General features: G+C 52.7%; 5 protein-coding genes across 5 annotated transcripts; 3 read left to right on the top strand and 2 right to left on the bottom strand.

Annotated features, from left to right (window-relative positions):
- Positions 1-358: 358 nt before the first annotated feature.
- CONPUDRAFT_66738 (AAA-domain-containing protein) lies at positions 359-4,790 on the bottom strand (the record flags this gene model as incomplete). The annotated part of the gene is made up of 17 exons (XM_007776609.1): positions 359-446; positions 498-586; positions 646-726; positions 784-1,065; positions 1,116-1,233; positions 1,284-1,388; positions 1,455-1,673; positions 1,750-1,967; positions 2,100-2,298; positions 2,348-2,604; positions 2,751-2,902; positions 2,960-3,058; positions 3,126-3,225; positions 3,370-3,589; positions 3,746-4,139; positions 4,197-4,635; positions 4,695-4,790. The coding sequence occupies 17 exons, from the start codon at positions 4,788-4,790 to the stop codon at positions 359-361; spliced, it is 3,156 nt and encodes a 1,051-aa protein (XP_007774799.1).
- Positions 4,791-5,533: 743 nt separating this feature from the next.
- Positions 5,534-5,954, bottom strand: CONPUDRAFT_159617 (uncharacterized protein; the record flags this gene model as incomplete). The annotated part of the gene is made up of 3 exons (XM_007776723.1): positions 5,534-5,574; positions 5,637-5,674; positions 5,731-5,954. The coding sequence occupies 3 exons, from the start codon at positions 5,952-5,954 to the stop codon at positions 5,534-5,536; spliced, it is 303 nt and encodes a 100-aa protein (XP_007774913.1).
- A 1,668-nt stretch (positions 5,955-7,622) lies between these two features.
- Positions 7,623-8,486, top strand: CONPUDRAFT_66811 (terpenoid synthase; the record flags this gene model as incomplete). Its single annotated transcript, XM_007776614.1, has 3 exons — positions 7,623-7,954; positions 8,020-8,193; positions 8,228-8,486. 3 exons carry the CDS (start codon positions 7,623-7,625, stop codon positions 8,484-8,486), a joined length of 765 nt encoding a protein of 254 aa, XP_007774804.1.
- A 930-nt stretch (positions 8,487-9,416) lies between these two features.
- CONPUDRAFT_40305 (uncharacterized protein) lies at positions 9,417-9,653 on the top strand (the record flags this gene model as incomplete). Its single annotated transcript, XM_007776589.1, has 1 exon — positions 9,417-9,653. A coding segment is annotated over one exon (237 nt), but the record flags the coding sequence as incomplete, so codon positions are not given.
- Positions 9,654-9,817: 164 nt separating this feature from the next.
- Positions 9,818-11,673, top strand: CONPUDRAFT_147469 (uncharacterized protein; the record flags this gene model as incomplete). The annotated part of the gene is made up of 7 exons (XM_007776724.1): positions 9,818-10,163; positions 10,212-10,363; positions 10,447-10,590; positions 10,681-10,693; positions 10,733-10,820; positions 10,882-10,949; positions 11,020-11,673. Exons 1-7 carry the CDS (start codon positions 9,879-9,881, stop codon positions 11,671-11,673), a joined length of 1,404 nt encoding a protein of 467 aa, XP_007774914.1. The 5' UTR covers positions 9,818-9,878.
- Between the last annotated feature and the right edge of the window lie 57 nt (positions 11,674-11,730).

Below are 11,730 nucleotides of genomic sequence, written 5' to 3' on the forward strand. Positions count from 1 at the left end.
AATAATATAAAAAACAAAACGAAAAAAAACTGGTGTGTCGAGGATGTCTGGTATGTGATGCTGGTCGTTAATAAACCAGGAGATCCCACGTTTCGGGGTCCCCGGCAACCAGCACCGGACCCCGCAAACAACTCTAAGCGGCTCGTCCCGCTCAGCCGACGACCTCCTGATGCATCTCTCATCTTCAACACAATACGATAAGACTAGATATATCCACTCCCTCTCGCGTCTCGACAATCGATCAACCCAGACTGCTCGTGCGTTCGAAGAGGGCCAAGGGCAACACGCGCAGAGGGCCACCGCTTCGGGTTCATTCTCAGCCTGAAACTGCATGCAGGCTGCGGCGTGTCACCGCTTTTTACATCAAAGATGATCGGCTTCCCACCCCCTGCTCCGTTGGCGGCGCAGGCAGCTTCCCTCCTCGCTCAGACGTGAACTCCTGATATCTGCACCCCCATCAGCCCAGCATGTCTTCGCATCGAAAACCAAACGCTCACATTCTCCGCAGACGCGCCTGCTCCTCGAAAGCGACAGACGGCCGTGTCGTCTTGAGTGCCTCGAGCAGATGAGCTTGTGATACTTCATGCTACATCACCATATGATCATGAACACGTCTCCTCTGTTCTGAAAAAGGCATGTCCTCACCTGCCTAGCGGCTGCCCCAGACGCAACAGCGACCTTCTTCCCCATCTGCTCGCCCCTCGAGGCCGCCCTGATGCGTTCGAGCTGATGGAGACGTTAGCACGGCTTTGAGCACTTGCCACCGAAGGACGCCCAGCTCACCCTATCCTGAATAACCCGCTCATCCGCCTTCGACATCTTCACTCCGGCACTCCCACCGTCCTTCCCTCCCATCTTGACGAACTTGAGCGCAGGCTTGTCCCCAGCCCCAGCCGACCTCGACACCTTGGGCTGCTCGGCAATCGCAGCGTGCACGACGGCGAGATGCGCGTTGTACACGAGCGCCTGCAGGTCCGCGCCTGAGTATCCCTCCGTCTGCGCCGCGATCTCGCCAAGGTCGACCGAGGCGTCGGTAGCCACTTTGCGGCTGACAGCTTCCAGGATCTGCAGTATGAGGCAGGGTAAACGACCGAGGAGGTTAATCGCGAAGCTACAAGGCTGAGGAGCGAAGGACTTGCCTCTTTACGGTCGGATTCGTCGGGCATATCGCACAAGAGGGACTTGTCTAAACGTCCGGGCCGGAGGAGCGCAGGGTCGATGAGGTCCGGTCGACTTGAGTATAGTCAACATAATACAGTATGTTCATAATGTTAGTAGCGTACCTCGTAGCAGCAAGCACATAAACACCTTCCAACCCCTCTGCCCCATCCATCTGCGTCAACATCTGGTTCACCACCCGGTCCGTCACACCCGTGCTGTCGTGCCCTCTAAAACCCATCAATCCAAAAATCAGCCCCGCTTCATTTCAGCTCACGAGCGAACATGAAACGCACCGCTTCGGCGCAATCGAATCAAACTCGTCAAAGAACAGCACGCACGGCTTCGCCGACGTCGCGCGCTCAAATATATCCCTGACAGACTGCTCAGACGCGCCGATGTACTTGTTGAGCAACTCGGGGCCCTTGACGCTGATAAAATTGAGCCCGCATTCCTTCGCGACGGCGCTCGCGAGCATCGTCTTGCCGCACCCGGGGTAGCCGTAGAGCATGATCCTTCACAATCAGGTAACCAAAACACCGTAAGCAGCTGCGCTGAAGTGAGAACGGGAGAGGGAAAGGAGGAACGCACCCGCTCCGCAGCCTGAGCGGCGACTGCCTGAACACGACCGCGTACTTGGTCGGCCACTCGATCGTCTCGCGCAGCACGCGCTTCGTCTTTCCCAGCCCGCCGACGTCCGCCCACTCGACATCGGACTTCTGCAGCGGCACGTCGCGCAGCGAGAGCGGGACAAAATCTTTCTGCGCGCTGACAAAGTCCGCGGCGCTCAGCGCCGTTCCTGGCGTCTGCTTTCCGATATTAGCCCACGGCGCCTCCACACCCTCTGGGCGGTTAAAGCGTACCTTGGTCGCAACCTCAGCGCTCCCATTCACCTTCGCACCATCTACACCCTTCCCTTTGCCCTCCCGCCCATTTCCGACCCCATTAACGACATCACCAGCCACCTCCGCACGCACCGCCACAGCACGCATCGCAGCCTGATGCACCGCCCTGCCCACCAGATCATCCAGATCCGCAGGCGCAAACCCCTCCGTCGCCGACGCCACCAACGACACGTTCGGCGGATCCTGCTCGTCCTGCCTCAGACTCGGCGCGTGCTTCAGCCGCTTCTCGATCAGACTCGAGATGATCTACCATCACCCAGCGAGGCACCCTCGCGTCAGCTTACTGTCCCAGAGAGGGCGGAGGAAAGGGAAGAGAAGAGAAGAGGCTCACAGCCTTCCGCGCGTCCCGCCCGGGCGGCATGAGCGCCCACACGCCGCGCCAGAGGTGCTTCGTGCTTAGGAGCGGGTGCACGCCCGCGTGGCTCTGTGCCGTCGCGAGCATGACGATCCCGCGCGTGTCGGGCGCGAACTGCCGTGCGGTGCTGCTGAACTGGGCGACGAAGAGCTCGGTGATGTTGCGTGTCCGGAAGGAGTCTTCGTTCTGCGAGTGAGATTGTCAGTCGCACTTGCTCAGGAATGTGGGATAGAGACATAGTATTATATGATGATGAATCGCGGAAGAGGGTGCGGACGAAGGGGGGACTGCATGATGGAGAGCAAAGGAAGGTGTGGCTAAGAAAAACTCACCTCCTTCTCAGCACCCATGACCTTATCCACATTCTCAAACACAAGCACGGCCGGGCGATGCCACGCCACCTTTGCGTACGCGTAGTGGAACAGTTCTTTTAGTGCCTTCACCGGCTTTGACGCATACGCCTCCAAATCGATCTTATGCACGTCTGCATCCTATGTCAATCACAACCCGAGAAGATAAACGGGGCGGAAGATAAACGCACAAGCCAACGTCCGCCCGTCCTCTTGCACTGCTCTCGCAACAGCGTTCGCAAAACTCGTCTTGCCCGTGCCAGCGCGGCCGGTGATGAGCATGCCCGGCACTATTCACCCTCGTTCGTCAGCGCCCTTTACCGCACTATAACAGCGGACGACTGGGGAAGGGCGCACCTCCGCGCATGCGTTTGCTCGTCGAAGCGCCTAATGCAAGACACGCCATGGCCGTCTCGAAGCAGTCACGCAGCTGCTCATCAACGCCGATCAACCCATGCTCCGACGCGATCCTCGCGAGTCCGTCGGGCGGTGGTGTCCGGACTGAGGGCGTGGGTGAAGTGATGCCGTTGGGTTTCACTATGCCGTTCAGGTGGGGCGAAGACGGTGCAGTGGACGGTGGTGGGAGGTCGGGGAGCGGTACACGGTCGCCTGTTGCAGTTGCGCTGCAGAACGAGGATGAGAAATGAATGACGAAGTGAATATACGAAGCATATACGCACTGAAGCAAATCCCACTCCTCCATCTCACCCTCCAGCGGCCCCAGAAACACAACATGACTCGGGATCACATCGTGCGTCGCAGCCACCCACACGCCCTCCTCCAATGCACCCCTGTCTTTCGCTTCCTTCCGTGTCGCCTTTCTCCCGCGTTCGCCCTCGGCCGTTGGCTTCAGGACTTTCTCGACTGGCTCGCTTTCCTTCTCCCCAGCCCCTGCAGCGTCCTTCCCTTTACCGTCTTTCGCCGAGTCAGCAGGCGGCTCAGGACCGATGAGGATTTTCCACGTAATCCGGATGCACTCGCGTGGGGGCGGATAGTCACACGCGAGTAAGTCGGCGAGGGTGTGCGGTGAGATGTATGCGTCTATCGGTGCTGAGGGGGTGGAGGGAATCGTCGGGTGAAGAGGTTGGGGTATTCGCGGGCCTGTAGAAGCAGATGCTTCTGGGGTCGTGGGTGAGCCAAGAGCGGGGATGAGACGCAAGGGTAGTATGCGAAGGATTTGAGGAGGGTGTTTCTTCGCTGTGTCTTCCTTCCCTTTGGACTTGTTCTCATCCCCTTTGCCATCTGGCTGAGACACGGCCTTGGGCTTAGGCTTCTTGGCGGCGTTACGGGAGAGAGGAGCGACAGAGACTTCGGTATCGGTACTCAGCAGAGCAGCAGGTGAACGGGAGGGTGGTGGCGGATCAATAGACTCTATGAAAGCATAGAAAGTCAGCGCATACAACCAGTAATACTACGTAGAACACGTACCGACTCTCAACCGCACCCTCGTCCGTCCCTGCACCCAAACATCCACCTCCTGCCCAACAGACGCGACGCGCACCTGAGACAATAACGCTGTCTCAAGGTGCGCTGCATGAATCTCGATGATCTCCCAGTCATCTACGCCAACAGGCACAGTGCCGACGCGCTTCGCAGGCGAGAGATCATGGATGAGGCCAACCTCGACGACATCGTCCTGCGCGAAGCCGAGGGCCACGGCGTACTGCGGGTCAAGCTCGATGGTCTCTAGACCGCGGTCGTCACCCGATGCAGCTGCTTGAGACTGGAAGTGCGCGAGGGATGAAGCGGAGGGCATGCCTGTCCATCCGACGTAGACGCCATTGGGGTTCTTGGACTGGGACTGGGACTGGGATTTGGAGGCGGGGGAAGGCGAGGGGGAGAGGTGTATGGCAAGAGATTGCGGACGCTAGCGGAGTTCTTGTTATGTAAAAGAAACGAATGAGAGAAGTAGGATTCAAGACGTACGACATTTCGCTCCAAGAGAGGACCGTAGATGGAGATGGGAAGGTTGACGAGCGAGGATTTGATCGGTGCATAATGCACTCGAGCGCGTCGTGGCATCTTTGAGGCTTGTCTGTCTTACAACTCAAGTATAAACCTACCACCGACGAGGGCTGAGAACAGAAAAAGTTAGGAAGCACTGGCTCTGGGTAAGTGAATGCTATTGTGGACGCGCTAGAGCCGTGCGGCGACAGCGGAGAACGCGTCCCCGGGCATGAGCACAACTATCACATGGCCAGTCTACCTTATACACGCTTGCTTCCGATCCACCACCACCAACACCTATACGGCCAAATACTCTTGGACTCTTGTAACTGTTTTACTAGGCGATCACGATACCGTACCGACCGATCTCGGACTGGGCAAAGTGACCGTAGGCTGCACAACCAACGACCGTCTATCTCCCCAAATCAGGCGGCCTAGCACGCACCGGTCTTTGTCTCGAAAGTTCAAAACAAGTCACTGCTGCTGTCTCCTCAGGACTTCTTTGGAAAGCGCATACAAATCTTGTGGTGCACCTCTTATTGTTAAAAAAGGATGGTCGCTCGAGCTAGTCTCGACCCTCAGACCTCGGACGGCATCGCAGAGGGCGAGTCTATCGTTGACAGAGCCTCACAGGTGGTGCCTCTAATCCCTCGACCAGCTGGGTTAACAATCGAGCTTATCCATGACAGAAAACGGTTGCACTACTTATTCTCAAGATTCGGTGAATATCATAATATATTGTTTGTCCATTGCATCAAGTTACCCATTAACATCGTCATTCTTCCCCTCGTCCCAGTTCACCGTCAGACCATAACACCTCAGTTCATGGCCGTGCAATTGTACGCAAGCCCGTTTTGCACTATAGAAAACAATCGTGGACCTCAGTCCTCTGCCCACAGCAAAGAAAAGGTAGCCACTCACGAGAACTATCACAGCACGCCTTCGTGTCTGGCGAGTTGCTACGCAGCGGCCCCAAGCATCAGTATCGCTCCAGAAATTGACTGAGAATACTCACCAAGTCAGAATGTAAGTAGCAGGCGGGTTCTCGGTCGGGATACAGCCGACGCCGATGGGGTAGACGATGTCCGAGCTCGGGACGCCCGCCTTCTGGATGGCCTGGGTGGCCTCAGGGGAAGGTCCGTCGTACATGGTCGCGCAGCACAGCGGAATACTGTCGCAGGCATAGGCCGTCGAGGTGACTAGGAGGGCGACGGCGAGGGTACGGACGAGAGAAGGCATCTGGGCGGGTATGGTGGGCTATAGTGAGGTAGCTGAGAGAGCTAGGTAGGGCGCTGCAGTGACAGCTGTGTTTGTTTTATATTGTTTCTGACTCTGTTGGATGAATAGGATTGATGGTGATGGTCGATCCATTCAGCGCGCTGATGCGCGTGGCTCCCTAGCACCGCAACAGTACTCGAAGTTGACATTATTACAGTCACTTTATTTCAGCTGTTGAGTAACGAAAGGATTATTGACTATGCGTTGGCGATGGTCCGACGTGATTCAGGCACGAGAAGGCATCAATGCTCCGAGATCAGAGTCGTTAGAGTGCCGGTGATATTCGGTCGCAGGTGCCAACCTTGCAACGAACAACGAACAACCGACTGTGCCACCAACTAGCTCAGGTAGGCGCTGAGTCGCGGTATGGGAGCTGATGCATTTTATTTATATCTTAGTTTACCTTCCAGGGACTGTAGTATGCAAATGCTCATATAAGCGCCCGTCATCATGCATCACCTTTTCATCTCGCTTAAGGTCTTCGTCCGCAAAACGACTATGTATTTCTCTCGTACTTGCTGATGGTTGCACTGTTAAGGAACGCTGTACGTCTGGGATTGCGCATTTACGTTCGAACGATTATCCAGACAATTCGCGTCATTGGGCATGGTATTCATCCTCTATTTTATACACGATGCTTAACTTTCATCCTCGTGTTCTTATCATTCAAGGATCTCTAAAACACTCCTTCTGGAATAGGAGCGCCTTATGAATGTTCAGAACTGGTGTTCGAGATAACCGCGTTATGCTGTGTGCTTTTCGGGGACTCATATGTCTTAAACAGGCGCTCATTTTCACGCCACTTCGTTGCATTTGGCATTTCCAATGGTGGAGCAGAATCTCCGAAATACCTCAATTCAAATTGCCATGTGCAAGCTCTTGATTAAACCTATTGTACGTTGTTTTCAATGATGGTCGTGTGGACGCCATTTCGCTCTGAGCGCTACGGGGTGAACCATAACCAAGCTCGGGAAGAGAATGCACGTTCTCTCTCCCTGGTATCAACAATTCTGTGGTGCTATCTTGGGCAGCATGCTTCATTTTACAACACTCTCTACACGCCTGTTTTGGAAAATGCGAGTTCAATCGTTGGCTCACGGTCCAAAGAGCAGCACGTCGGTGGAGCTTTGACCTTCATCAGCAGGCCCTTGGAAATATAACAGCCAAGCAAGATTTTTTCCTCCGGCTTCCGAGTTTCTTCGCTATCTCGGCTACCGCCTGTTAAGTAGCGGCGACTTGGACCAACAGCTATTCCGTAACTTTCATCCGTGCTATCAAGATACACGCGAGCGCTTGTTGGAGGTATAAAGGTTGAATTTATGCGCTATCGAGTATCAGCAGAGTCTCTTGCCACTCCTCTCTCACTGACCATGCAAGGCGCAAAGACTGATCATCCCTCCTCTTACAAATTAGCTTCAGCTGATATCGCGGTCAGTGCGAGGGGACTCATTTCCTCTTCGAAAACGCTGATTATATCCTTAGGTCATTCGTGAAGTCTATACAAAGATTTTCCGCGAATTTGACGTGCTCTATCCGTCATTGGCCACGCTGAATATGGACCCCGTTTTTCTGAAGGAATGCAACGATTATGCCGCCGAAAAAGGCTGCCCCAACGTCTCAGCATCGAAGATGGCGTCTTCCCTGGTAAATGGCGCCGTAATCGCACAGCAGGCATATGCACATATACAAGACAGCAAGGCCCTCGTATATATTGCGGTGCTGACATGTGTCGCGACGTACATCGACGATGTTAGCCAGGCGCAAGCTGACAGCGTCCGCACTTTCCCGGAAAAGTTTATCAAGGGCGAGGCACAGGCAGATGCCGAACTCGAGTTTACAGCGACGATACTCAGAGATGTAGGGAGCGTGTATCCGCCCGCGCAAGCTGCGATGTTCACGGCCTCTATGTTCGACTTCGTAATTGGCAGTGTGCTTGAAGACGAGTACAAAGCCATCGAGGTGTGTTATATTCGTCCATTTTCTTTCGACCCTTCTTGAAAATGGATACTACTTTAGCCACCCAAAGAGTCAAAGACGCACAGTCGTACCCGTACTTTCTGCGAAGCATGACCGGTGCACCATTGGCATACGCCATCCTGATATTCCCGCCTAATGTACCTGTCACGAGGTACATCCAAGCAATTCCAGACATGATGGTTATGATTAATGCCGCTAAATATGTTAATCAAGCCACTCATTAGTCTCCACGAATATCGATGCTGAGTGTCATGCAGTGACGTCCTGTCTTTCTACAAAGAGGAGCTTTCGAATGATACGTCAAATTACATATCCCGAAGAGCAGCTGCTCATGGAGTCAGCAAGATTTCGGCCTTTCGAGACATTTGTGATGAGACTATACATGCTAATAGTCAGGCTTTAAATGTTCTTGCCAGCGAAAAGCAAGCATACGAAGCTTATAAGAGCTTCAAGGAGGGTTACATGTATTTCCATGTAGCATCTGGACGATACAGGCTGCACGAACTCATGCCTTAAGGTACTATAATTCAGGAGATGCGCCGCGGTTCAATGTGCTCAGCAAAGATGAGTGCGTACAGTAGTCCCGTGAATACCGTGTAACCAAACGATGAGTTCGATACAATTTTCATTTGAGTTTTTGCATCAAAACTACCGTGAAATAACTGAGGAATCCTTATGCTTAGAATTCCTGTTCGTCGCAGCAATACGGTAATTCACTCAATAAACGACGAAGAATCCGCAAGAGCGGCCTTCTCCAGACATACGTTTGAATAACCACCAGAAGGGCCGTTTGTATTTTACGACCGAATGTACGCCGCAGACTCGAATACAAGCAATAGCGTCGTAAAACTTACTCCTCTCAGCTACATACGCCATGAAATGAACAAAATATAAACTCTCAATGTGTTCCCCGAGGTACTCTCTGTACTTTATAAGTGTACCCATATAGTTATTTCCCGGGAGTTGATTTGCCTCACTCGAAGCACTGGTTGAGACTTTCTCGCAAAAACACTGGTATGTGGTTTTCTGACGGTGCTGACTCGAAGTTCGGCCTTTGTTCGGCCCGTTTGAGCATCTACCTTGCAACAGCTTGCAACGAGCCGATCCCGTCGCTCGGATGAAGTATACACGCGGCCCGGTATCTATGGCCGGTAGCAACCTCGTGATCAAAGTTCCTGTGCACTCTACTAGGCTTGAGCTTAAGCGCTTGAGCCTGATACTGATCCACTAGAAACACGTATACCTTCGAGCTCTCCTTTAGGTGCAAGCATGCTCATGAACTCTACTATCTACTAAAGCATTGTATTGCGCTTAGCTGCATCACTCGATACCCCAATATCATACAGCCGAATGGGTACGTCCTGTTTCTGACCCTGTCCCAGTGTGCTACAAATAGAAACGTTCTCCCCACCCCCAGGCACCAGAAGCGGAAACAACTGGGAAAAGCTAGCTCGGAAATGTGCTCATGGTGCTACTTACGACTCCAACCAACGTCAGCCGCACTTCACATGCCCTCCAGGCACTAGAGATGATGTCCTTGAAACAATAAGGACCCGTATTGAAACTGGAGATCGAAAAATCGTGTGGATTATCGGCGAGCCCGGCGCGGGGAAATCGGCTCTAGCGCATACGCTTGCAGACGACTTCCGAGCTGAAGAAAGACTAGCTGGTACCTTTTTCTTCGATCAGAAACAACAAAAGCGAAACAATCTCGATCATGTGTTCCACACCTTGGCGTATCAGCTAGGACTTCAGCATCATCGTGTTCAGGAAATGATAACAAAAGCCATCTCAGATGACCCCGCACTGCTTTATTTGGAGAAATCACCTAAAGACCAACTAGAGAAGCTCATCATTCAACCTCTAAGGGCGGTTAGTCATGTATGGAGAGCAAGAAAGCCCTTGTCAATGGTCTTAGACGGCATCGATCACGGTGTTGAAGGTTATCCAAGTGATGGACTTCAACTTGCTATGTGTTTTATCTTGTCTCTTGATTACATCGTCCAGGATAACACATTGCCTATCGGTACTATCATTGTCACCAGTGACCTACGGTGGTACCACTCCATGAGTCAACTCTACGGTAGCCTTGAAGATATCGTACAACCCATCCCCATTGACTACTACGAGCCCCAAAACACTTTGACGAGGAGTTTCAGTAAGCATGAGTGGATCGCTCTTAGAAAGCTACGTGTACGTGTTTCTGACTTCGTCTCTGAAAACATTGACAATTTACATCAGCTCCGACTGCCTCAAATCCTTCGGGATGCATTTCCTCTGAGTCCGAAAACTCGCCAGAACCCGGTCAATCTTTGGGGAATAGTTGTTCACCCTTCTATTATGAGACGGGATGCGAGAATAAGCGTAGTGTTGATGAAGTTTCTGCGAGAAAAGTGAGCTCTTCTGAACTTTACTAGCAAGCGGACATCTGTGTCTCCCAAAATCTTTGACGTGTCGATTGACCTTTGTTCGACAGGAGATTGAACGTGGAAGAAGCAGCTGCGTTGCTAAGCGCCACTCTGGAGTGGCGTGAGCACGTCAATGTTGAGGCCGCCTCCAAAATATACTATCCTGATTTCAACGCTTGTTATGGCAAGGACCGGGAAGAACGTCCGGTAATGTGCGTTTTTATATTGGAAAAATAAGCAGGAGGTCCCGCTCAAATCGTCACATCTACGTAGAAACATCATCTCCACCTATTTCCCACAAGAGGATTGTTCGACGTAAGTCGCACGAAGTACATTGATTCGCACCGTTCTCAGGTCAGGAACAGCAAATGTATTGCCATAATGGAGCAAGAATCGCGTCTTCTCGACTTTGAGACGGTTGACCAAGTGATTCATATCCATGGTTAGCGCACCCCATCATGTTTCGATTTTCAAAAGTTCATGTGAAACGTGATGGTAAATAGGCATATCTACGCTGCGGGACAGGTCTCACAAAAACTGCAAGACACTCAAACATTATCCTGGACTGATCGTACGTTACAGAGAATCTGGAGAAATCATACTTGCGCGTGCTAATCATTGTGTCCGCTTGTCGCTCACAGTACCAAACGATATGTCTCGACAGCTCCTCGACTATTAATAGCGGGTATGAGATACTCAAGGGACCTGGAGGCATTTGTCCATGCGGCAGGGGCGATGCCTCTAGCTGGCTGGGGTCGATGATAGCCACATATACAGCCTGTTGCGCCTTGACGGAAACATTCCTAACGACCCGCCTTCCCCGAGGACACGCCGGGGGATATCAAGACCCGGATGCGGACGACCACGACCTTGACTACACCTTAGAAGAGATATTATCCGACTCTCCCGTGGTTCTTCGGGACACAGATAACCCTGCTACAAGACATCGGTCGACTAGTGCTGGCACCACGAACGTCTCGCTGAGTGGCGGTAGTGCCAGCGGTTCTCCGATGCAAATCTGTCGAAGCCTGCCACACTCTCGAAACCCAGCATTGATTGCCTCGACGACTGGTAGTCCAATGAGAATATCACCCACCAGCCCTGTTCTTGTTATGACCAGCGAGTACGGCGCCAACCGTGACGCACCACAAAATGAGGCAGCTATCGCTTCTAGCCTCCCCGTGAGCACTCCGTCCACATACCCTATAAATGCACAACGCGAATGGGACGACCTCACGTCACGCCGACTTTACTCTGACAACACACCTGCATGGCCTACTCCCCATGATACTTAGTATATGCCGCATTCCGGTGCAGCCTTCTCTTATTATTACTTCATGTGTATGTCAGCT

This window comes from Coniophora puteana (genome assembly GCF_000271625.1).
Source record: "Coniophora puteana RWD-64-598 SS2 unplaced genomic scaffold CONPUscaffold_18, whole genome shotgun sequence".
NCBI classification, from domain to species: Eukaryota; Fungi; Basidiomycota; class Agaricomycetes; order Boletales; family Coniophoraceae; genus Coniophora; species Coniophora puteana.